The sequence below is a fragment of the Grampus griseus genome (assembly GCF_964374135.1).
Source record: "Grampus griseus genome assembly, chromosome: 1".
NCBI classification, from domain to species: domain Eukaryota; kingdom Metazoa; phylum Chordata; class Mammalia; order Artiodactyla; family Delphinidae; genus Grampus; species Grampus griseus.
In genome coordinates this window covers 178,660,514-178,686,418 of record NC_139017.1, presented here as the reverse complement: position 1 = coordinate 178,686,418, position 25,905 = coordinate 178,660,514, and the positions used below count along the sequence as shown (strand labels likewise).

The 25,905-nt window shown below is 47.0% G+C and overlaps 1 protein-coding gene across 1 annotated transcript in view; it reads right to left on the bottom strand.

The window, feature by feature from the left end:
• The window catches only part of DNAJC11 (DnaJ heat shock protein family (Hsp40) member C11), a 71,149-nt gene that overhangs the window by 6,485 nt on the left and 38,759 nt on the right, over positions 1–25,905 (bottom strand). The window contains exons 5-10 of the mRNA XM_082660724.1: positions 9,557–9,685; positions 8,516–8,638; positions 7,577–7,650; positions 4,470–4,659; positions 3,861–3,946; positions 3,440–3,556 (exon numbers count right to left, since the gene is read on the bottom strand). Coding sequence (XP_082516850.1) covers positions 3,440–3,556; positions 3,861–3,946; positions 4,470–4,659; positions 7,577–7,650; positions 8,516–8,638; positions 9,557–9,685 — 719 coding nt within the window. The remainder of the gene's footprint in view (positions 1–3,439; positions 3,557–3,860; positions 3,947–4,469; positions 4,660–7,576; positions 7,651–8,515; positions 8,639–9,556; positions 9,686–25,905) is intronic.

Genomic DNA, 25,905 nt, shown 5'->3' with positions numbered 1-25,905 from the left:
CAATAATAATGAAAGCAACTCCAGAACTGATAGACACTCAAAACTAAAACAAGAAATCAAACAACCCAATAATAAAACAGACAAAAGATGTGAAAAGAGATGTCACTAAAAAAAAGATATGGATGTCAAATAAGCACATGAAAAGATGCTCAGTATCTTAGACATGAGGGAAATACAAATCAAGACCACAATGATCTGCTAAAACAGCCGACACTAAAAAAAACGACCCTACCAAGGGCTGGGGAGGATGTGAAGCAACGAATTCTCGGAGCTGCTGGTGGGAAAGTGAGATGAAGCTGCTACTCTGGAACACAGCTTGGTGCTTTCTTATAAAGATCATGAATCAATGAAATAGAAAACAGATAAACAAGGGCTTCCCTGGCGGCACAGTGGTGGAGAATCCACATGCCAATGCAGGTGACACGGGTTCGAGCCCTGGTCTGGGAAGATCCCACACGCCACGGAGCAACTAAGCCCGTGTGCCACAGCTACGAAGCCTGCGCGCCACAACTACTGAGCCCACGTGCCACAACTACTGAAGCCTACGAACCTAGAGCCTGTGTTCTGCAACAAGAGAAGCCACCGCAATGAGAAGCCTGCACACCGCAATGAAGAGAAGCCCCCGCTCGCCGTGACTAGGGAAAGCCTGCACAGCAACGAAGACCCAAATAAATAAATCATTTATTTATTTAAAAAAAGAAAACAGAGAAAATGAAAGAAACCAAAAGCTGGTTCTTTGACACGTGAAGTGCCTTAGCTAAACTGATTAAGAAAAACGTAGAAAGAACACAAATTAGCAACGTTAGGAATGAAGAGACATCATCTATAAATAACTACTGACATCAAAAGGATAAGGGGGTATAAGAGCAACTTCATGCTAACAAATTTGACACAGATGAAATGGACAAATCCCTTGAAAAACACAAATTAACAACACTGACATAGGATGAAACAGAGAGAGTAAATCCTAAGAGTTCTCATCACAAGGAAAAATAATTGTTTTTTCTATTTAATTCTGTATCTATATGAGATGGTAAATGTTCACTAAACGTACTGTGATAATCATTTCATGACGTATGTAAGTCAAATCATTATACTGTGCACCTTAAATTTATATAATGCTGTATTGTCAGTTATATCTCAATAAACTGGAAGAAAAAAGATGAAACAGAAAATTAGAAGAGCCCTATATTTATAAAATAAATTGAATTCATTATCAAAAATACTCCTACAAAGAAAATTCAGGCTCAGTTGATTTCATTGGTAAATTCTATGAAACATAGGGAAAAAAAAACCATTCTTACACAAATTCTTTCAGAAAATAGAGGAGGGAACAATTCCTAACTCATTTTATCAGGCTGGCATAATTCAGTCCAAAACCTGACAAATATACGATAAAAAGAAAATTATAATCAGCATCCCTTAAAAATATAGATTCAAAAATTCTTAGTAAGAGAACAGCAAAGCAAATCAAGCAACATATAAAAAGTATTATATGTCACGATCCAGTGGAATTTTCCTCCACAATTTTCCTGTAAGGTTGGTTGAACGTTCAGCAATTACCGTGATTCATCAAATAAACAGAACATAAAAGTTAGCAATTGCTGACCTGAGGTGCCTTCTAGTAAAACTTTCATTTATTTACCAATACAATTTGGACAATTCAGCCTGTTGATAACAGGAAACTTGGCTGAAGTGAAAATGTTTCTTTCCAAAGAGGCAGGGTGGCATCCTTGGGATAAGAATTCAATTCAGATCATGTCACGTAACATCTGCAGTGGAGGAGTGTTTAAGGCAGATACAGAGTCGCAGAGAACTGTGCCTCGTCGGTGGTCCCGATGTGGGGGTGGGGAGGAGAAGGGACTGGGACGCAGGGGACCAGACGGCTCCCTGCACCCTTCATTAAATCTCGGGCGTCCTCAAATCTCATCTGAGAGGAGAGGTGCCTGATGCCAGCTCTGGCCTCGGCTCCACGGTTGAGACATGGTCTGCTTCCTCTCGCTCACCGAGTCCCTCTTCAGTGCCAGGTTGTGTTCCAGGTGGCAGGAGTACAGAGAATAACTAAACAGACTAAGTTAAAGCGCTTCTGATGAGGGGCAGCGGGGGATGGATGGCCTGTCTGGGGTGAGGTGAGGGCCGCTAAGTTTTCACAGGGCAATGAGGGCAATCGGGTGACACGCGCAGAGACCGGAGGGCACTGAAGGAACCAGCCACGTGGTTACCGGGGACTGAGGAACGGCACATGTTAAGCCCAGAAGCAGAAGCAGGCTCGGTGTGGTCCCAGGGCAGCCAGTGTGGCTGGAGTGGGGCGACCAGGGGGCAGAGAGGACAGTGAGAGGCCAGGTCGCAGAGGGTCCTGAGGACTCTGGCTTTTGCCCTGAGTCGAGGGAGTCGCTGAGGGCTTTAAGCAGAAGGCTGACATACACTGGCTTAGATTTTAAAAGACTGTCTGTGTGGAGAAAAGTGTCCCAAGGGTGAAGGAGATCGGTCAGGAGGACACTAGTAATTCCATGAGACGGTGGCCGCAGAGGTTGTGAGAAATGGTCAGATTGAGGATGTGCTTTCAGACGAGAGCCAAGAGGATTCCGAGATACACTCAGTTCAGAGTGTGCGGGGGGAAAGGGTGGTGAAGGTGAGCTCCAGGGTTCTGGACAGAACCCACGGAAAGATGGAGCACTGAGCACTGAGATGGGGAGACTCCAGACACGGCAGGCTTTGAAGGGCACATGTGACCGAGGGCAGGGGGAGGACCGGGGCTGCAGATGTGACATGGGGATGCTGTGAGGTATCTGAGGAGAGATTCGGGAAAGGACGAGGGATCTATGAGCTGGAGGCCTGTGGGGAGCGCCAAGCTGGAGCTAGAACTGTGAGCGTCCCCGGAGCCCGTTGCTACTGAAGCCAGGATGCCGGATCAGACCGCCGGGGGGTAAGTCTAGGCCGACTAGGGCCCGACAGTGGGGCCTCCGCTTAGAGGCAACCAGCCAGTCAGGTGAAGCCAGAGGCAGCTCGGTGAGGCCGGCAGGCGGGGGAGACAGGGTCCGTGTGCAGGCGGGAAGGATCTGGTAGAGAGAACCCGAAGCTGCTGCGCCGATGACCACGCAGTACACGTCACACTGTGAGGGCCGCAGCCGGGTGGGAGAGCGGGCGTGCGGGGCCCGCACCCGGGCCAGCGGGGAGGCAGAGGGTGGTAAGAGACAGGCGGGGCGGAAGACGGGCCGGGGGGCACAGGGAGGTTCTCTGAGGCAGAGACTCAGACCTCACTGAGTGAACGTCGGGCTTCTGGACTCCTTGACATTTGCTTACACACCCAGACAGAAGCAACCGCATCTCTAAGAACAGAATCACAAAGCAAAGTCTCCTCCTTCCTTAATGTAGGTAAAGCCCAGGTGAGTTACAAGGTACCAGATAATCCCTGGCCAGAAGGACGAGTTCAACATACTTGACTTTGAGAGAAACTCCCTGCGGGACTCCAACGCTGACAGCTGCACCCAAAACGCTGTGCCTGGAGATCTTCCTCTCTGCTCCGTACTCCACCACCGTCCCGAAGAAGCCTGCCCTGCAGGAGCAGACCCCAGTGAGCGAGCAAGGGCCCCTCCGCTTCTGATCCCTCCTGGGTCCCTCCCAGTCACCACGGGCAACTGTCACTCGGGCCAGAGGCCGGGGCCCCTACCCCCAATTCTCTCTTGCCCTGCCAACCACCCACAGGGAGGACGTTCACCATTGACCCCTGGTCAATGAAAGGAAGAGTCAGGACACCGGACCCTGGGCGCGACCGCAGGCAGCTTACTGCAACCAGCGCCACTGCCAGAAACCCCTACACAGATCAAGCGTGCTCCCGCGTCAGCCCGGCCAGGACTCACTTGAGGGATCCTTTCACGCGAGTCTGATCGTCATCCTGGAATTTGTGCTGATAGCTGATCAGCGCGAAGGAGTGAGGGATTCCAAGCTGGGGAGACACAGAGGGAAGAAGGAAGGCAGTTGAGACTGAAGTAAGCAGGGTCGCCCCGTCCCACAAAGTGTGTGAAAATTTGCCAGGAGCCAATATTTAAAAACTGGGAGATTTCAAAGACTTCCCATGAAAAACAGAAACTCCTGCACACCGAGCCTGTGCTCTCACAAGGGTAGTGGCTGCCCGCCAAAGGGTGGCTGCTGACTCCCCGCGCTCCTGCCCGGCCACCGTGGCCCCTGCGCGCACGACTCTGCTGGGGCGCCACTTGCTGACCACGGCTCTCTCCCACCCCGATTCTGTGGGCTTCTCTCACCAGAAAGGTGAAAAAGGCCTTTTGCTTTAGGGCAGTTGGAACACAGCTCCCGTGGGGGCCTGAGAACAACAGCGTTCAACTCCTGAGTGTGGGTGGACAGAACTCGCCCTTCGGCCATGTGGGCGCTGGATTTGGGGGTGAGCAGGGGGAGGGTGGTCAGGGGCCCACAGAGGGGCTGGAGGAGGGTCCCCCTGGAGGTGTCCTCACCTGCAGGGCCACGGTGAAGTGGCTGGTCTTGGTGTCCCGGACGATGCTGGTGTTCATGGCCGACTGGATGCCCCAGCGCCACTGCAGGTAGCCCACCGTGTTCTTGTCCAGGTTCCGGGCCAGGACAGTGGTGAGGCCAGGCCGGATGCCACGGGATGAAAACTGTAGAGCACAGTTTGTCGTCACAAAGCTGGGGGGACACACAGAAAGAAACGGTCCTGGATGACAGTGGCCACAGCCGTGCTAGGCCCCGTCCTCTCCGCCAGCCCACACCCTGCTCGCCATCACTCCCACGGCTCCCCGCCCGCGATCCAGGGAATCTCTCCAGTTACCCACCCGCCAAATGGCACTCCCCACCTCCATCCCATTCCAACTTCAGCTACAGCCAAAGAGGCACCTGCATGTCTGCGCTCCTAAACCAGCAGATCCAATCCTGTCGCAAGTCAGAGCCACCTGCGGAGGTTCCCAAGCTTGGCTGCACGCTGGACTCACCTGGTGACTCTGAAAACACCGATGGTCGGCTCCTGCCCCCAGGTGTGCTGATTTATAGACCTGGTGTGGGAAAAGCTAGCCAGGTGACGCAAACGTGCAGCCAGTCTTGAGAAGCCCTTATCCAGGGCCCACCCCAGACCAATGAAGTCATTCTTTTTGGGTGGGGGCCCAGGCATCAGTGCAGTTTTCAAAGCTGCCCTTCCATCCTGATGTGCACCCAGGGCTGCAAAGTATTGACCAAAAGCTACTTGAGAAGCTAGCAAACCATCCCCCGAAAGGTCTCTGAAGTTGATTTCCGAGGGAGTCAGCCCCATCTTCTGGATAAAAAGGGGTATTTCACTTCAACAGCAAAGGAACTCACAGCACTTCACTCAAGCCGCTCAAAGACGAGCAAGCAGCTTGCCTCCAGCGAACAGCCGTCATACACTAGATGCCTGTTTCCTTCCTATGCTCTGGAGGCCTCGCTTGTGCCCCTAAAATAATAATACACGTGGTAACTCTGATGACATTTGCTCCTGTGCTCACAGACCTCTTCCCAAGGCCACACGAATGAGGAATCAACTCCTTGCTCTGCAAAGGCCCCCAACCCAACCTTGCCCCCTTTATCTGACACTCCAGCCACACCGGACAGCAGCCACATTCTTCCCCTCTAGCCACACTTGGGTCATTCAGGGGAGGCAAGCAGGGAGAGGAGAGATAAAAGTCACCCTGTGACTTTTAAAGCAATCAAAACATAAACAATGAGATCTCTGTTTAATCAAAGTAATACGATTTCGTATTTTTCTGGAGCGTGTCTAGAGAGAGAGAGAGAGACAGACAGACAGACAGACAGACAGACAGACAGACAGACAGACAGACAGACAGACAGACAGACTCTGGGGCCAGAGCAGCAAGTCAGGCACTGCCCTGGGAGACAGAGAACTTCCCACCGGCCGCCTGCCTTTCTCCAGGCTCACCCACACCCACCAACTAATATCCTTCTCGTCACCAGTTTGGACTTGAAAGTAACTTGACCCAGGGCCTAGGGCACCCGGAGGAGGAGACACTGCACATTACCAAGCTGGCGCCCTTCTATAATCTGCATTCTCAAGTCTGATAAGCCGGGTACTACGAAGAAATTCAATCTCCAGACCTGCGAAAGCTGAGGACCAGCCGCACCCAGACTCGGGCGACCGCTTAACGGACAGACACTTGGAGGCCCGACCAGAACGAACAGCCCACAGATCTTCCTCAGTGAGTGCCTCCTAAATGTGTCTAGTCTTCAGAATGACCTGGGGCGCTTGATAAAACTACGGATTCCGGCCCCCGTCTCAGAGGACCTGCGAGAGGTCTGGGGTGGGGGCAGGAACCCGTGCTTTCCGTCGGCAGCATCGGAGGGGACGATCCCAAGCAGACAAGCTTAGGACAATGCCGACACGTACATGTACTGCCCACCTCGAGTTCTGGTTAAAAGCCTTACCCCTTGCCCCTCTCCCAGAACTGTCGGGTCCGAGTCCCAGAGCAGAGGCCCGAGAAGCCGTGTTCTAACCAGCACGTGGGTGACCCCCGTGCTGGGGTGTCTAGTCTACCCCTCGCTCTCTGCCTGGAAGCCCCGCTCTCGGAGTTCTGCTCGGGCTGTGCTCATCTGCACCCGTCGAGAAGCCACAGCTTCTTCTCTCTCTCACGGCACTTCTTACTCTGCGTGGGACGGCCCTGCACACTGGCCTTTACCAGTCTTGCCCTGCAGGCATGCAGACGCACATCGAGCTGGAGGCGAAACACCTTTCTTTGCAAACGTGTGCTCCGTTCCAGAATTCCTTTAGCTGTATTTTATCCCCCAGAGGAAAGAGTTGTTTACCTTCCACCCAATTCTTTCATCTGAGCTCAGTGGGGAATAAGGACACCTCTGTTTCCTATATATATATATATTTTTTGCGGTACGCGGACCTCTCACTGTTGTGGCCTCTCCCGTTGCGGAGCACAGGCTCCAGACGCGCAGGCTCAGCGGCCACGGCTCACGGGCCCAGCCGCTCCGCGGCATGTGGGATCTTCCCGGACCGGGGCACGAACCCATGATCCCTGCATTGGCAGGCGGACTCTCAACCACTGCGCCACCAGGGAAGCCCTCACCTCTGTTTTCTAGAAGGGACAGTCCTTCAGCACTGCCAAAGCAAAGACGAAGGAGAGCAGAGGGGGTGGGGTTTACAGCTCTGGCATAACACGAATGTGCCCAATAATCAGGCTGCCTCACTGCTTACTAAAGCCCCTCTCGAACCTAAAACGCATTCTCTGTGACAAAGAAATGAGCCGCAACCCGTAAGTATTTCAGACCCTGACCCACTTCCCTATGAAGTGCTTCCCCTCCCGTGTATCATGGTCTTCACAGCCCACGGTGACCAGGCAGGGCAGGAGCCTGGCCCTGGGCTGGGACGAGAAGCAGACCTCCCTCACCCCCGATCCAGTGCTCTCTGCAACGAGCACAGGGCCTAGGCCCCAGGCCAGCTGCAGGGTCTGCCCTCAGTGACCTTGCAGGACAGACGACGTAACTGCAGATGATTCTGACAAAAAGAATACACAGGTTCTGGTCTCCTAAATCCACAAGGACCACCAAAGGGCATTTATCTCTTTATATTTACCATCTTGGTGTGAGATTACGGAACAACTTTAGGCCAAATAAAGGCCCCTGCAGGTCCCCAGCTCCAAATTCTAACTGTTCAAAAAAGAAAAAGAAAAAGAATTAATGGTGTTTTATCTCACAGCACAGTAAGCTCCTCTGGTTATAATTCCCTCATTTAATTCAATGCCATCGGCCCTCAGGGCTCTAAAAGTAGGGGTGGAAGAGTCTTAATATCTCATCTTAACATTTGCGAAAGGGAGATTACTGTCTCCACGACCCAAGGAGGCCTGAGCCCCTCCAAAGAGAGCGCTGCTGGCCCCGGGTCCCTGTCTCCCTAGCTCAGGCCATCCACACGGTGCCCGCTGCAGTCAGGGGTGGCCGCCCTCGTGCTGCACAGGCGCACTTCCACCTGCTCCGCTGCACCGCCTGCAGGTCCCACAGGTGAGCGGCGATGGCTCTCAGGGGGCTGATGTTAAACCCACCAGCAGTTCTGCACTCGCAGTCGTGAAGCCCAGCCGCTCTGGCTGCCTCATTACTATTTTGGGTGACTTTCAAGGCAACTCTTCAATGTTAATTTGATGCAGTTCAATTTGCTCGGCAGAGCTGGCTGCTTAATGACTGCCAAGCAGTGGACCGGAGCGCTGAGACGGAGGCGCCGGCCTTCTGCACTGTGCAGGAGGAGCGAACAGCCTACAGGTGTTTGCTTAAGGGAACAGAGATGCTGAGTTTCTAGACGTGGGATTTCCGGAGGCTGGCATCAGGGGGATATCTTCTTGTTCTATCCTAACTTTGAGCTGCCCGGCAGACTGAGAGCAATCCTCAGATATGAGACACAGTTTTCTCTTGGGGACAGCCAACTTATGCAAGTGTGACAGCTGGCACTCTCACACAGTGATGTGGCCAACTGAGGTCATTCTGTTGCAGTGGACAACATGATCTCCCCCGTTGGCATTCTTACCTCTCCCCAGCCCTTCGCAGAAGTGACTCGTCTGAGCGCGAAGTTAATGGAACCCCCTCCGTTCCCATTCTGGGTTGAGAGGCTTCCAGAGAGGATGGCTGTGTCTGAAGCTGTCAAGGGTGCCTAGGAAATGACACCTGCTGGTAATAAATTAATCAAAGCAACAGGAAGCGCCAAGGACAGAGCCTGACGAATACACCCCAAGTGCAAGGCCACAAGTATAGGTGAGTCCACGGTTCAAGCATGCAGGGATGCAGAACTGCCTCACCTGCCTCACTTCTCTCTCACCCTGGCATCTGAACTGCACGTGGCCACCAAGGTCAGGTTTTGCAAAAGCTTTAATGGGCAAATTTCAAAAATCCAGGGGAGACGCAGGGCTAGATGCTGGTTCTCGGTGTCCCAGTGCCATCAGACTGCACGGTAACTTCACCCCGTGCCTCCCCACGCAGGACATCTGGGACTTCCCAGTCCTTGCCATGGCTGCAGTGACTGACTCTGGAAGCCCCAAGAGGGGGCAGGTTTCCCTGAGTTAGGACTTCACGCTCTAGGCTGATGCACTGGAGAATAAGTGCATGAGTCTGGGGGGCAGAGACCCACCCTGTCAGCAGGATGGCCTCACACTGCCACACCCGAACAGTGGGCAGAAAGATGACATTTAGTGACCCCAGGGCTCAGCACACAGGAGAGTGTGCCTTAAAACTAAGGCCGGTTCTTGGAATTTCCCACGGAGGGCTGCTTTCTCTCCTAAAATCGTCACGACCTTGGCTCCCCCTTCTAGAGCATGAGCGAAAGTTTCCTGCTGGTGAGCCCTGAGACTCTGAAGCTACGCACCCCTGGCACTCTTGCTGCTGACATGCTGGCAAAGCAGTATGAACAAGGTCGTGACTGGAGCTCTTCTTTTTTTAAGCGGCTAACTGCATCCTTTCATAAATAAAGATGAGAAAACCCTGAGCAGACTCTCTCATCCCAGCTGCACATCTCGTGAATCCGAGTGCCCTCGCTGAGCCCCCTTGCCCTGGGGGAGGCATCTGTGTGCTTTACCTCAATGGACTGGGATATGTGCATCTTGTTAATTTCAATCTGCGGAAAGCCACTTCCAGACACATCTTCGTACTCCTCCTCGTAGCGATCAAAAAGGTCAGTGGCGTCGATGCCAACGCTGATGGTCCCCTGGGGCAGAAAAACAAGCAGTCAGCACCAGGCTTGGGATTTGTGGGATGAAAGACAACACTCTGTATTTCAGCAGCCGCGTGGTTCACTGGGTGCGCGGGACTCCACGAGCCCACGGAGCACAAATGTCACGGTTCAAACCCGAACAATGGTCGAGCACCACTGACTCGTAGCGTCAGAAAGCCAGGCATGTCCACAGGCGGATGACTCCCCAAGGACAAGTGGTAGGAAAAGAAGATTGACCTCTATCATGGCTCTGAATTGCTCCTCTCCGGATGTAACCCACAAACGCAGAAAACCAGCTAGAAACTAGCTACATGGATTAAAAACTTTTAACGTTCAATTCTAAACACTCTATGTCACCAAAGTACCTTAAGAGTCTTTAAAATATAGAAATACCTTCAAAGACAAAGAAGTGCAAACCAAATAAAGAATGGCAGATTTAAAAATTGTTCCACCTCCTAAAATTAATTTGAGACTTAAATTATGAGAAACAGAATCCTATTCTCTCAAGAAATAATAAGCTAAAATTTTGCTGATAAAAATGCTCTTTACTCAGAAAATCAATGTTTATTATTATTTTTTTACCGTTGTAAGACCTTACAAATGGGCAGATACCTTAATCTAACATATAAAGACATGACCCCACACACATTTTTATTAAATTCTCTGCAGCCCATTAAAAAAAAAAACAAACTTCATTGAGGTTTAATTTACATGTAACAATATAAACCACTCCCGTTTGAAGTGTACAATTTAATGAGTTTTGACAGGTGTGTCCACTTGTGAAACCACATCCAAAATCACGATACAGGACACTTCTATCACCCCAAAAGGAGCTTGGGAGAACGTGTTCCCTCCCCGAGAAGGGGACACGTGAGCTGGGTATGAGAGGGAAACAAGGGATGAGCCTGCGGGACTCCCGTGGAGGAGCGTGGAGGCCACTGGGGCTGGAGCGGAGGGAGGGAGGCGGGACTGGGGGGTGCTGGGTGTGGCTGTTCACATAGCAGAACATTATGGGTGGGGTTCATCTGGGATAATACCGGTTTAACCTTGATGTTTTGGTTGGTTTAGCAGTTATCCCAGATGTTCATTTTTAAACAAAGTGACATCACCACCAATAGTATTTTCATCACCAACAGTATTATCATCAATAGTTGTCCGAATCTACGCAGCCAGAGTGGGTTTGGTGGCAGCCTTCACTCTGTGCTTCTAGCATTGGCCACCGTCTCAGCTAGGTGTGTGGGATGCAGGGAGAATCTAGGAGGTAACAAGGCTAACCCATCACTCTGCTCCTGTCTCCTTCCAGGAGGCGTGAACAGCACCTCCCACTCCAGGACTGCACGCACGTGCTCGCTGAGACGGTGGCTAGACACAGCCCTCGCGGCCGCAGCTGGCGGCGGCAGAACTATTAGAAGCTGCTGCCCGTTTGGCACATCAGGCAGGTGGCCAGTGCCTGGGCCTGTGACATGTGTGAAGCTGTCAAGCCCCCGGTCGGCTATGTCCAGGGGCAACTCCAGGTGTATGTGAACGCGTGGGAAACAGAGGTGGGCCAGTCCTGCAAGAGAAGGTACCAGAGAGCAGTGTCAGCACTGCTGCTGGTGTTTCTCCCCATCTCCTGAATGGTGTAAACCAGAAGCCGGCACGCTGGCTGTGAAGGGCCACAGGACATACTTCAGGCGTCGTGGGCCACACGGTCTCTGCTGCAATTCACGTCTGCTGTGGGGAAAGCAGTCAGACTATCCAGCAAAGCACTGGGCCTGACTGTGTTCCAGTAAAACTTTGTTTATTGACACTGACATCTGAATTTCAGATAATTTTCACATCTCAAAACACTATTCTTCTTTTGATTTTTTTTCCCCGACCATTTAAAAATATAAAAACCATTCTTATCTCATAGGTCACACAAAAAGAAGCAGTGGGCCAAACTTGGCAACTTCTGATATAAATCTGCAAGGTTTCTTTCTTTTCTTTTTTTTTTTCTGGGGGTGGGACAGGGGTAATGCTTTCATTTTTGATAAACGCTTCAAGCAGGAATGAGATTAAACATAGTGTATGTTCAATGAAAAAAAAATTAGGACTAAATTTCCACTTTCTCAGAAAGTTAATGAACACGACCATCCACACCAACCATATGAAAATCAAGCCTTAGCATCTTCTTCAACAGTGAGTCATTCTTTAAAGACTGTGACCCAAAGTGAGGCTGTAGCGGCAGGTGTACTTACATATAGCTGTGAAAAATGACTTTTCATTTAGATCAAATGGTAGTTCCTCTATGTTAATTTTACTCATTTTTCCATTCTAAGGTTTGTAACGCACGCACGAAGGCAAAGCAATAGCCATTTATAAGTTAGTTCTATTAGCAGAAGAACCTCACAACTAATGATACCACTTTTTTTTCTTTTTTTTGGCGCGGTACACGGGCCTCTCACTGTCGTGGCCTCTCCCGTTGCGGAGCACAGGCTCCGGACGCGCAGGCTCAGCGGCCATGGCTCACGGGCCCAGCCGCTCTGCGGCATGTGGGATCCTCCCGGACCGGGGCACGAACCCGCGTCCCCTGCATCGGCAGGCGGACTCTCAACCACTGCGTCACCAGGGAAGCCCTGTCATTTTTAATTGGTTAAATTTATATCCTCTCCTGGAATGGAATGAAATTGACAAGGTCTTCCTATAGTTTTGTGACATCTAAACTTGAAGCATTCAGAAGATCATAAATGGATGTGGAGAAAAGGGAACCCTGGTACACTGTTGGTGGGAATGTAAACCGGTGCAGCCACTGTGGAGAACAGTATGGAGGCTCCTCAAAAAACTAAAAATAGAGCTACCATATGATCCAGCAATCCCACTCTTCGTTATATATCCAAAGAAAACGAAAACACTAATTCAAAAAGATACATGCACCCCAATGTTCATAGCAGCATTCACGTGGCCCAGGTTCGATACCTGGTCAGAGAACTAGATCCCACATGCTGCAACTAAGACCTGGCACAGCCAAATAAATAAATAAATGTTAAAAAAAAAATAAGAATGAAAGTTTGCCATTTGCAACAACACAGATAGACCTGGAGGGTATTATCCCTAGTGAAATAATTCAGAGAAAGAGAAATACAGTATGTTATCACTTATATGTGGGATAAAAAAATCAAACAATCTAGCGAATATAACAAAAAAGAAACAGACTCATAGAGAACAAACTAGTGGTTAGCAGTAGGGAGGGGGAAGGAGGAAGGGGAATGATAAGGGTAGGGGATTAAGAGTTACAAACTACTATGTATAAAATAAATAAGCTACAAGGACACACAGGAAACACAGCCAATATTTTATACTAACTATAAATAGAGCAGTCTATAAAAATTTTGAATCATTAAGTTGTACACCTGAAGCTCATGTAATATTGTAAATTAATTATACCTCAAATTAAAAAAAGGATGCTAAGTGAAATAAGTCAAAGAAAGACAAAAAAAGAATACTACAGTATAAAGAGAAGAATCAAATATGCCAAAAATTTCAAATTTACTAAATAAATTTTCTCCTTGTATGAATATGGTAGGCAATGTTATGAAGGAATAAAAAACAGAGACACTGAAAGGACATTCTTCAGAAAAACAGCGGTGGGGGACTTCCCTGGTGGCGCAGTGGTTGAGAATCCGCCTGCCAAAGCAGGGGACACAGGTTCAAGTCCTGGGCTGGGAAGATCCCACATGCTGCGGGGCAACTAAGCCTGTGCGCCATAACTACCGAGCCTGCGCTCTAGAGCCCATGAGCCACAACTACTGAGTCCACGCGCCTAGAGCCCGTGCTCCGCAATGAGAAGCCACCGCAATGAGAAGCCCGCACACTGCAATGAAGAGTAGCCCCCGCTCGCTGCAACTAGAGAAAGCCCGTGTGCAGCAGCAAAGACCCAACACAGCCAAAAATAAATAAATTTATTTAAAAAAAAAGAAAAACAGCGGTGACAGAGCGTGGACTCGAGAATCCCAGGAAGGCCTCCCACAAAGGCATGCCTACTGGGATCGCAGCCTGCACAGAGCCCCCTCCTCGATTTGCAGTGACCCAGGACTTGCTTTTGCCCAAGAGGATGCAGGGGATGGGATGGCGCAGACTCCAAGGCTAGGTCACAAGGAACCTTGCAGCTTCGTCTAGGCCCCGGGGAAAGCTAGCTACCGTGAAACAACCCAACTACCCTGAGACGGCCAGGCTGGGATTCAAGGTAGCCGGGGTAGAGGCCGCCTGCGAGAGATGGCAGGCCACCCTTGGCCACCACAGCTGCAGTGTAGGAGAGGCACAGGCGTGCAGATGCCATCTTCAACATGACCTAGCTACCACTGGGCTGCATGGGGAGACCCCAGGCAAGAACCATCCGCCGAGTCCAGTCACTCCACAGGAGTGAGAAAATCAAATCGTCTCGCAAGCCGCTAAGCTTTGGAGAGGTTCGTCATGCAGCAGCATGTAACCAGACACAAAATATCAGAGAAGGATATAAACCAATTAAAGTATGTAAGTGTATGCCAAAAATAAGGATTCCACTTCTGCGACTTTCTTCTGAACACCCCTTTTCACTCTCAGAAATGTCCTGATTTGGATGTTGAATGACACGGTCTCCCCGCCTACAGGTCACCATAAGGATGCTGGCTGACCATGAATGACGTAAGCCACCAGAGAGCAGAGCAGAGACACCCGGTCTGACCTGCAGGCTCCCCCTGGCTCTGTGCTTGGGTGAGGAGGGAAGCAGGGTCACGATGGCAGCAGTATCACGAGCCACTGACTTACGTGTGTGGGTTTCGTCCTCAGCCACCTCATTCAACTCGCAAGCCCCGACAGTTTTCAGTTGGTTCTTTAAAAGACAGGCAATGATACCATATGCAAACAATGAAAACCCTTTCAATATTTTTCTCTCTCTTGTTATTTGTCTAATTGTATTGGCTAAAACTTCCAGAATAACGTTAAATACGGTTTTCTTTCCTTTCCCAAATAAAACCTTTGAAATGATAAACATTTGTGTTAACTCCACACTGACAATCAATCGATTCACCAGAGGGTAGAGTAGACTTTAGAGGTTTAAAAATAGTGCTGAAGGCACTATTTCTCAGCTATTTTGTTGTTTCTTTAAACAAGGCCAAAACAGTGGAAAACCTCAATGAGTCAGTGACTTCCGTGACTCAGTGGCCTTTGGTGTTGATCCAAGTCTATGGAAAATGACCCCCCCGCCCCCCAAAAAGAAAGAGAATGACCCAGAGAATGTAAGGCTCAAACGCCAGCCACACCTGAAGAGCCACCCAGAGAGGGACTGATTGTCATCTACTATTTCCGAGAGTGGTTCAGATGCCTGCCATCTGCTCTTTTACCAATTCCAGGAAACGACCTTTTGAAAATGGACTGGTCACAGCACCAGAACTAGATAGACTTCTTCTCTATGAGCCAAACAGGGGTTTGGCTGCAACTTACAATTCATTTTCAGTTTCAGCATAATATGCTTTTCATACAATGAGATGTCATGACTTAGGAATGAGAGTTGGATCTGAATTTTAACAGAGGATCAAAAAGGATCGAGAAAAAGAAAAAAGAGAAAAGATAAACTCTAACTCTGGATAAATTAATGGGTTAGACTTCTTCCAACAGCTTCTAGCTCAATATATGCAAGTTTATGTCTTTTTTTTTTTTTTTTTTTGCGGTACGCGGGCCTCTCACTGCCATGGCCTCTCCTGTTGCGGAGCACAGTCTCCAGATGCGCAGGCTCAGCGGCCATGGCTCACGGGCCCAGCCGCTCCGTGGCACGCGGGATCTTCCCAGACCGGGGCACGAACCTGCGTCCCCTGCATCGGCAGGCGGACTCTCAACCACTGCGCCACCTGGGAAGCCCTTTATGTCCTTTTATTATTAAATCGTTATTAAATCACATTTTTTCATATAAAGAGTTTACAGAGAAAATACTTTTAGATAATCTTTGCTATTAATTGCAAATCACAAAACTTTTAAAGCATTTTGTTTATTTTTTTCCCCTGCTACAAGCACATCTCACCTTATTTTTCTAGAGCAGGGTAGTCGAACTTTTTCTGTAAAGAGCCAGGTAGTACTTAAGGCTTTGTGGGCAACTGCTGTGGAAACTGCTCAACTCTGCTGCTGTAGTGCAAAACAGCCACAGGTAATCTGTAAATGAATAAGCTTTGCTATGTTCTGATAAAACTTTATTTATGGACACTGAAATTTGAGTTTCATATCATCTAGCTCCACACAACGATGATACTGCTGAAAAACTGTCAGTGGGACAGCCGGCAGCTGCAGATTTTCAACTGAGACCTTTGAGACTTTTTTTGGAGCTCAAAGATTCAATCTATAGCATGGGACAGTCACCCCTCCCACCAATTAGCAGAGCTAACAGACTCCACGGGGAACACACCCCACAGTTTCATACTATCTTCAATCAGGTCACAGTCATTCGAGTATAACACAGGTTGTAAAAAGAATCTACTAGTTTCTCAAGTTTTCAGCTACTCAATGAAAATCACAAACTGATAAGATTCAAAGGTTTAAGGAGCTAAACGCAAGAGGAAGTAGCTGAATGCTACCTGTAAGAGCCCATTGTAACCTGTAAATTACAACCCCACTGGATCACCATCTTCCCGGACTACCAAATACTCCATTCATAAGTCAACCCTTTTTTTCTTTAACTGATAACAAAACAATGTAAAAAAGATACCTGTTTGTTCTCTCATCTGCAGACTACTGCAATACTTCTCAAATTCAGCCACGCATCTGAATTCCTGGGGTGGGGACTTGTATAAATGCAGATTCCCAGGTAGCAGACTGATAGACTCCTATTTATTTGCTCTGAGGCAGAGCCTGAGAATCTGAATTTTTAGTAGGTGAACATATTGGGATGTAGCTGAGTTAACTTACTAGCTTTGGGGTCTTTATTTATGACTGAATATTTTATTTAGATCATTGTAGATTCACATGCAGTTATAAGAAATAATAAGAGACCCTGAGTACTGCCTTCCACAGCGGTAAACTTGCAAAACTACAGCAAACTATCACCAATCGGAGAGTCACATGGATACAGTCCACCAACCTAATTCGGAGCGCCTCAGTTTTATTTATTTTTATTTTTTCATCTGTGGTTGTATATTTAATTCTATACCACTTAATTGCCTATGTGGGTTCATGTATCCAGCACTACAGTCAAGACACAGAACACTCCCATTGCCACAAGGATCCCTCTGGTGGCCCTTCTGCAATGGCTCCTACCTCCTCCCCACCCCCCTCCCCTTACCCCAACCTCTGGCTACCGGATCATTTTTTTAAATAAAGAAGCTGCAGCTGACAGAATTTTTGTTCCTCTATTTCATTCATGATTATGGATAAATAACACAGTCTTTTCTAATGAAATTATCTCCAATACATAAATTTGGATGGGTTAGATCAACGGGATTAAAAACACATACACGTTTATCTCAGTGTCCTCCTGAAACCCTCCTCCCTCCCAAAATAACGATAAAGGAATGACAAAGCCAAAGACAAAAAGAATAGGATAACTAAAGGTGACAGGTAAGAGGTGTTAACCAAATTTTAGAAACTGGAAAAGGACGAAGAGATGGTAACTGATTCTGCAGAGAAAACTGAAAACTAAGTGTTGCTGGTCAGGAGGTGGAGGGACCACGCACCCCAGGAGTCGCGGAAACGTGGACCCCTGCCCACTCCCCCAAGGAGCCAAGTGACAGAGGCTTGTTCTTTGGAGAAGTCACATGAAGGGATTCCAGGCACAGCAGTGGGGGAGTGGGGCCTGTACTGGATATAGGCTGAGGTGGACTACACGCTGAATGGTCCCAGCCTCCACTTCCTACCCCACTCAGCTATGAGACTGCTGGCAGCCAGGCGGGAGACTGGAGGTTTCTTCTCAAGAGAAAAACCACCTGCTAATGAGAGGAAGCCTTTGGACGCTAACCTTTGGCGGGGTTGGGTGGGGTGTGTGTGCGTGGGTGCTCCACCCAAACACCCCAGAGTTAAGCCCATCGGGGACGAGCCCGGCCAAGTAACATGCAGTGTCTACTCAGCCTCACCGCCTCACTCTTCATGGCAGACAGCCAAGGACTACCAGACATTTGAGGGAAACCTCCAACACCAAAGTCTGAAACCAAGTAAAGATCAGAAAGAACCAGAAAGAAGCACGGAATACAAATGCCAAAGAAAATGGCGAGAAATCTGTAGGTAATATCCTTAGAAAAATAAGAGGTATTGCACTGATAATAAAAAACATTTATGAACGCTTACTATGTGCCAGGAACTCTTCCATTTAACCTTCTTATCAACAGTGAGTAGGCACCATTTTCTCCATTTCAGATAAAGAAACTGAGGAGCACAGAGCTGTAGTCTCTTGCGCAAGGTCACAGGTGATAAGTGTCAGAGACAGGATTTGAACCTGGGGCACCTTCAAATGCCAAATTCCTACCCCGTTACTTCCCATGAAAAGAACAAATCTGAGAATAAGAAAGTCTAAGATATTAAAAACATTATAGACAAATTAAAAAATTTTCTACATTCCTTAAATAGAAAGGCTGGAAAATAATCTAGGAAAAAAAATCTCCAAAAAAGTAGAACTAAATGAAAAATATGCAAAATGGAGACGGAGAAAAAAGAAGATGAAATTATTAGTCCAAAGGATCCAATATGTGAATAAAAGGAATCTGGAAAGAGAGAAAGGAGGGGAAAAAAATACTAGAAAATGTCTCCGAACTGAAGACCACTCAATTTTCCAGGTGGGAGGGTCTGCTATAACTATCAGCACAAGTGAGAAAGTCACCCCGAGATTCTCCGTCGTGAAAACCCAGAGAGAAAGACCCTAAGGGTTATCAAAGGGGGAAAAGAACATCACACTCAAGAATAAGGAATTAGAACTAGTCTTCTCAACAGCAACCCTGTAAGCTAGAAGCCTTGGAACAAGGTCTTCTGAGGCCTCGGAGGAAAAATGATTTCCAAACCGGAATTTAATATCCAGTCAAATTATATAAAACTGCCAATTTTTAGGACTAAATAGACAAAAATAAGCAATACCTATTATTAAATATAGAGAAATAACCAAATATTAAGTTACAGATACACACACTTTACAAGTGTATCTATCTACACACACATATATATCACAAAGAGTATAAAGATATATGCTTTATAGTACTTAGCATCAAGTATAAACTTGATTTTGAGTTACGCAAAGTCAATGTTTTACCTCTGAGAAATAATATGGCAACATCTGCATATATTATGACCCATAAATTTCACATCTAGGTATGTGTGGTATATGGGTGTACGTGCATATGTGCAAACACATGCACACACACACACTTAAGAGACAGCCTTGCACATGTGCACCAGGAAACATGCACAGGAATGTTCACAGCAGCAACGTTCATAACAGCAAAAACCTGGAAACAACTGAAATCTCCACCAGCAGGAGAACGGATAAGCCGTGGTACCCAGCAATGAAAACGAGTAAGCCACAGCTTCATGAAACATACACAATTTTGGAAGAGTATGAGTGGTGGGGAGAAAGCAAGTCCCAAAAGAATGCCTATAGCATGGTACCATTTTTACAAAGCTCAAAAACAATAAAAATGAAACACTATATTGCTTAAGCATACTTCCAATCTGTAACAAAATTTAAAAAGCAACAGAATGAGGACCGTGTGGGTTTCTTGCTTGTGCTGGGAGCGGAGTGGACCCTTCCCACCTGGAAAGTTGAGTCGTTCAATTCTGGGAAATTTCTCATATTATTTCTTTTATATTCGTCCTCCCTTTCTTTCTATTGATACATTCCTTTTATTCACATATTGGACCCTTTCGGATCGTGTTTCCTTCTGGCAGGGAGATGGAAAAGGAGAGAAATGTGGAAGTGAATGCAAGTTATGGGCAATATTCTTGTTTTTGGGTCAGGCAGTGGGTACTAGGCGTTTATTACTATGTTATAGTTTATAATATTACACATATCTTTTCTATGTATGTATGTATATATAATTACATACATAAATACGGTTATATATAAATTATCTTTTTTTTTAAAAGACACTCGAATGGGAATGAAACGGAAAAGAAATTCGACTTTTAGGCATCTTGTGTAAAGGAGCAACTGGAGAATGTGCTTCCTCCACAAAGAGATAAACCAAAAAGGGGAAGGTGTGGGAGCCGACCAAGGAAAGGGTTGGAGGGAATCCAAACTCCACGAGGGAAGGGGCTGCTCTGCCGAGTGTCTAACAGTGCCTCTCTCGGCCGGCACTCAAGGCCAATTTGTTGAACGAATGAACACAAAGGCAGTCCTAGGAAGTTGGCGAGGAAAGTCCTGAGGTCACAGCTGGACAGAAGGCCTAGAAAGCAGAGTCTAGTCTGGACTGGGATGAGGGATGATGGAGGAGAGCTACAGAGGGATGCTACCAGGAGCAAAAGGAGAGAGACAGAACACACAAGGTGTCTGACAGATTTATAGGAAACTAATCAAAGGAACCAAATGGGACAACTACCAACACCATGGAGTAAAAAGCATATTAAGAGAAGTCAGGTAATCATAGTATACTATCAGGCTCAACTGAGTATTCGTACAGTGAATATTCATTTAACCCTAAAGGGTATTATAATTACACTGGATGAACTGAAACAAATGTGTTGTTTGGGAGAACTATATCCTTATCTTTTCCGGCAAGAGGTCAACAGATAATTACTGAAATTGAAAAAAACAGAACAGAGTAAACATGCAACTTAGAAGTAGTAGGAAATGTCAGAGAAACGAGCTCAGAAGGGAGGAGCGAAGAACAGGAGTCAGGAACCCACAAGGTGGGGGCAACATTAAAAAAAAAATAAGCCTAGTAACTATCTGACTTTCTAACCTACTTACACACATATTATTTAGATACACACACACACACACACACACACACACGAAAAAAAAACTGCCACACTTTAGACTTCGAAACCAGGGGCTACTTAAAAATGATTAATATCTCACAAAGGTCTGATATGCATATTTAAAAACTAGTAGAGGACTTCCCTGGTGGCGCAGTGGTTAAGAATCCGCCTGCCAATGCAGGGGACACGGATTTGACCCCTGGTCCGGGAAGATCCCACATGCCGCGGAGCAACTAAGCCCGCATGCCACAACTACTGAAGCCTGAGCGCCTAGAGCCTGTGCTCTGCCACAAGAGAAGCCACGGCAATGAGAAGCCCGCGCATCTCAAGGAAGAGTAGCCCCCAACTGCCGCAACTGGAGAAAGCGTGCGCGCACCAATGAAGCCCCAACGCAGCCAAAAAAAAAAAAAGTTTAAAAAAATTTAAAAAATTATTTTAAAAAACCCCCCAAAACCTAATAGACCTCTTGTGCCCATAAGTCTTAGATGTTCCTTGATCAGGAGGGCCCAACATAACCAAATGACACCATTGCCCACAGGCTGGGCCTGGAGTTGGAGAGATGGGGCCCAGCCCTTTCCCAGAGGCCATCAGATGGCATCAGCATCAAAGGCTCAGCCACTTCTGACCCAGAGGAACTCATGCCGAGACGGGAGCACTACCTGCCGGCTCGGGATCCACTCCCACGCCAGCTCTGTGAACAGCCTGGATAACTTACTGGGTTGACCAAAAAGTTCCTTCGGTTTTCAAGTAAAAATAAGACACATTTTTCATTTTCACCAAGAACGTTATTGAACAATGTATTCACCGTTCTGTTCCACCACCTTCTGCCATTTTTCAGGCAACTTCATAATTCCATCTCCCCAAAACTTTTTATCTTTTTGAACAAAGAAGTGTTCCAGGTGCCTTTTACAGTCTTCCAGGGAATTTTGTAAAGACCAAAATAAATGGAAATCCGAAAATAAATGGACATCTGAAGTTGCAGTGTCTGGTGAATATGACAGAGAAATCGGAACTTCCCAGCCAAGCTTTTCTGCCTGGTCCTCAAAGAAACATGCAGTCTTGCATTATCCTGATGGAAGATTATACATTTTCTGTTGACTAATTCCGGACGCTTTTTGTCAAGTGCTGCTTTCAGTTGGTCTAATTGGGAGTAGTGCTTGTCGGAATTAATCGTTTGGCTTTCCAGAAGGAGTTCATAATAAGAGGACTCCCTTCCAGTCCCACCATATACATGACATCACCTTCTCTGGATGAAGACCAACCTTTGGTGTGGTTGGTGGTGGTCCATTTCGCTTGCCCCATGATCTCTTCTGTTCCACATTATTGCACAGTATCCACTTTTCACCACCTGTCACAATTTGTTTTAAAAATGCAATGTTTTCGTTACGTTTTAGTAGAGAATCACATGCGGAAATACAATCAAGGTTTTTTTTTTTTTTTTTGCAGTACGCGGGCCTCTCACTGTTGTGGCCTCTCCCCTTGCGGAGCACAGGCTCCGCAGGCTCAGCGGCCATGGCTCACGGGCCCAGCCGCTCCACGGCATGCGGGATCTTCCCGGACTGGGGCACGAACCCGTCTCCCCTGCATCGGCAGGCGGACTCTCCACCACTGCGCCACCAGGGAAGCCCAATCAAGGTTTTTTTTTGCTTAACTTACATGGAACCCAAACATCAAAACAAGTAACATAACCAAGCTGGTGCCAATGATTTTCAACGCTTGATTGGGATATTTTGAGTATGTCGGCTATTTCTCACGTGGTGTGACATTGATTCTTCTCAATTAATGTCTCGATTTGATCGCTATCAACTTCAACTGGTCTAGCGACTGTGGAGCACTGTCCAGCGAGAAATCTCCAGCACAAAACTTCGCAAACCACTTATGACACATTTGATCAGTCACAGCACCTTCTCCATACACTGCACAAATCTTTTTTTTTGCATTTCAGTTGTGTTTTTACCTTTCTTGAAATAATAAAGCATAATATGCTGAAAATGTTACTTTTTTAAATATTAAAATGGCTCCATAAAAATTCATCAATTTTGATACGTTTTTTAAAAAATGCATGCTGATATGACAGCTGTCACAATACAATCTAACAAAATTGTTTTGAATGAAGTTAAAGACAACTAAGCGCTACTAGAGCCATCTTACAGAACACCAAACGAACTTTTTGGCCAACCCAATATTTTTATCTTCATTATATACCCCACCCAGCCCACTGGCACACTGTGTGGATAAAAGTGCAGTCTCCATTAATCCCCAGCAGGCTGCCTTGTTCAATGTTCCTTATACCAAGCCCAAATCATCTTCCCGCTGTCGGCTCTGTTCCTTGTTGCTGATCTTAAGCCAGGGAGTCAATTAAAGACCATCATTTCCCTGTCTCCCCTTCTCTCAGCCAGCACATTTATCCCTTCCACTCTAGTTTACTGGGATCTTTTAGAATCTTGGCTTTGTCCTTCCACCTTGGGTCACCTGTGAATGTGACACACACATCCTCACTGACATCATTCCCAGAAATTCTGAGTGTGTCAAGTTAGAGCCTTTCTCCCACAATGAGAAGCTTGTCACCAGGTTGGAATCGATATCTTAATCAACCCTCTGAGTAGAATCAGTTGTTCATTCAGCCAGGAATGTTCCATCCTGAATATTTTTATTTATTTTAATTAAAAAAAAAGTTTTTATTGAAGTATACTTGCTTTACAATGTTGTGTTAGTTTCTGCTGTACAGCAAAGTGAATCAGCTCTAGGTATACATATCTCCTCTCCTTTTTGGATTTCCTTCCCATCTAGGTCACCACAGACCAACAAGGAGAGTTCCCTGTGCTATACAATTGGTTCTCATTAGTTATCTATTTTATACATAGTATCAACAGTGTATATATGTCAATCCCAATCTCCCAATTCATCCCATCCCCCCATCCCCCCTTGATGTCCATATGTTTGTTCTCTACGTCTATGCCTCTATTTTTAAAAATTGATTAATTTATTTATTTATATTTCTTTTTGGCTACGCTGGGTCTTCGTTGCTGCACGCGGGCTATCTCTAGTTGTGGCGAGTGGGGGCTACTCTTCTTGTGGTGTGCGGGTTTCTCACTGTGGTGGTTTTGTTATTGCAGAGCACGGGCACTAGGCACACGGGTTTCAGTAGCTGTGGCACACGGGCTCAGTAGTTGTGGCTCACGGGCTCTAGAGTGCATATGCCTCTGTTTCTGCTTTGTAAATAGATTCATCTGTACCATTTTTCTAGATCTCACATACATGCGTTACTATATGATATTTTTCTCTTTCTGACTTGCTTCACTCTGTATGACAGTCTCTACGTCCATCCACATCTCTGCAAATGGCACAATTTCATTCCTTCTTATGGCTGAGTAATATTCCATTGTATATATGTACCACATCTTCTTTATCCATTCCTCTATTGATGGACATTCAGGTTGTTTCCATGTCCTGGCTATTGTAAATAGTGCTGCAATGAACATTGGAGTGCATGTATCTTTTTGAATTATGGTTTTCTCTGGGTATATGCCCAGGAGTGGGATTGCTGGGTCATATGGTAGTTCATTCTGAATATTTCTGTGTTTATATTTCTTTATCTGGCCACAAGGATAATGTGAGAAATTTCTGTCAAATGCAGTCTCGATAGTAACTATGTACTAATTGAAAATTCCACCAGAAGAGGCTATCACAGTAAGAGGCGAGGTGAAATTTGCCCTTTTTATTGCCGATGAACCCGTGGTGGCTCTTGTGAGACTGTCTCCACGGGACCGTTTTGTCTGAGATCGAAGTTGGAGCCTGTACTCTCCACTGTTACGGAGAAGCCAACTCAAATTTACCAGGGCTTCTAAGAGCGATTCGGTCCCAGCCACTCCCCCTGCCCCAGACCTCTGCCCCATGGACTTTATCCTGACACCCTGCTTATGTAAGTGGTCATGCTGGCAGGATGCGGGTGCAGCCGCGACCCACTCAAGTAGCTTCCTCTATGCCTCGCCACAGTCGGCCGCCTCCCTCCTCTCCTCCAAAGACCTGCTTTCTAGCTCAGCGCTTTCCCAGACTTGGTCCCTCCTCCTTAAAAGGGACAACGTCCAACTTCTTCAATTTCAATAGCAGCCCCTTTCTGCCACCGAGCATGACAAACATATGGGTTCCAACAGCTTTTCTTCTGCACGATTATCCTGTCAGCCCAGCCGATTCAGTTTATGACATCAGAATCACCTCCACGGAACAGACTGAAGCCGTAACCACGGGCTCATTCCGACGGCTATGATCATAGCCATGGCAACCAAAACAAACCTTTTAAAAAAATCCTTTAATAATAATTGAGTAATGTACTCATACATCTTTTTTAAAAAAAATAAATTTACCTATCTATCTTTCTATTTATTTACGGCTGTGTTGGGTCTTCATTGCTGTACGTGCGCTTTCTCTAGTTGCGCTGAGTGGGGGCTACTCTTTGTTGAGGTGCGTGGGCTTCTCATCGCGGTGGCTTCTCTTGTTGCGGAGCACAGGCTCTAGGTGTGTGGGCTTCAGTAGCTGTGGCTCGCGGGCTCTAGAGCGCAGGTTCAGTAGTTGTGGCGCATGGGCTTAGTTGCTCCGCAGCATGTGGGATCTTCCCGGACCAGGGCTTGAACCCGTGTCCCCTGCACTGGCAGGTGGATTCTTAACCACTACACCACCAGGGAAGCCCTGTACTCATACATCTTCATGTAAAGATGTACTCCTATATCTTTACATCTTTTTGGGATTAAGGTTACATGTCTTCCTTGATATATTATTTAACTTTTTTTTCCTGATAAAGCTAAATTTTGTTTTTCAGCTATTATAGGAACCACTGATAAGATGGCCTTTCTAAAACCAGAAAGAAGGTCTTACCAGGGAGTTTATGTCAACCTCTGTAATAGCAGAAGGAGAAAGGAAAATGAATGGTCCAGGGAATACAGTAACAATCTCCACGAAACTCTTATGTAACAGCGTTCAAAAGAAACGAGTTGATACTCTCAGAGTCGGACAATGAAGCCCCCTAAGCAATCCTTGACTTAATGCCCTTGCTTCCTATGGGGTCTGGACAAGCTCATTAGGAAGGCAGTGAAAAGTCCGATTCCCAAACTGGCTGCTGTCCACAGAGAGAGAAGATTTATGGGTATTAAAAGAAAGGAATGACAATAATCAATATGATGTGAACATGGCACAGAACGAGCCTATCGTATGATCTTAAGTCTCTAAAAGGCAAGAAATAGAGGTGGATTATGCAAGTAAAACAGGGGTCTTCAAGACGCAGGGAGGAAGGCCAGGGGCGTCCAGTCAAGACTCCAGTCACACACAGCCCTTGAGAT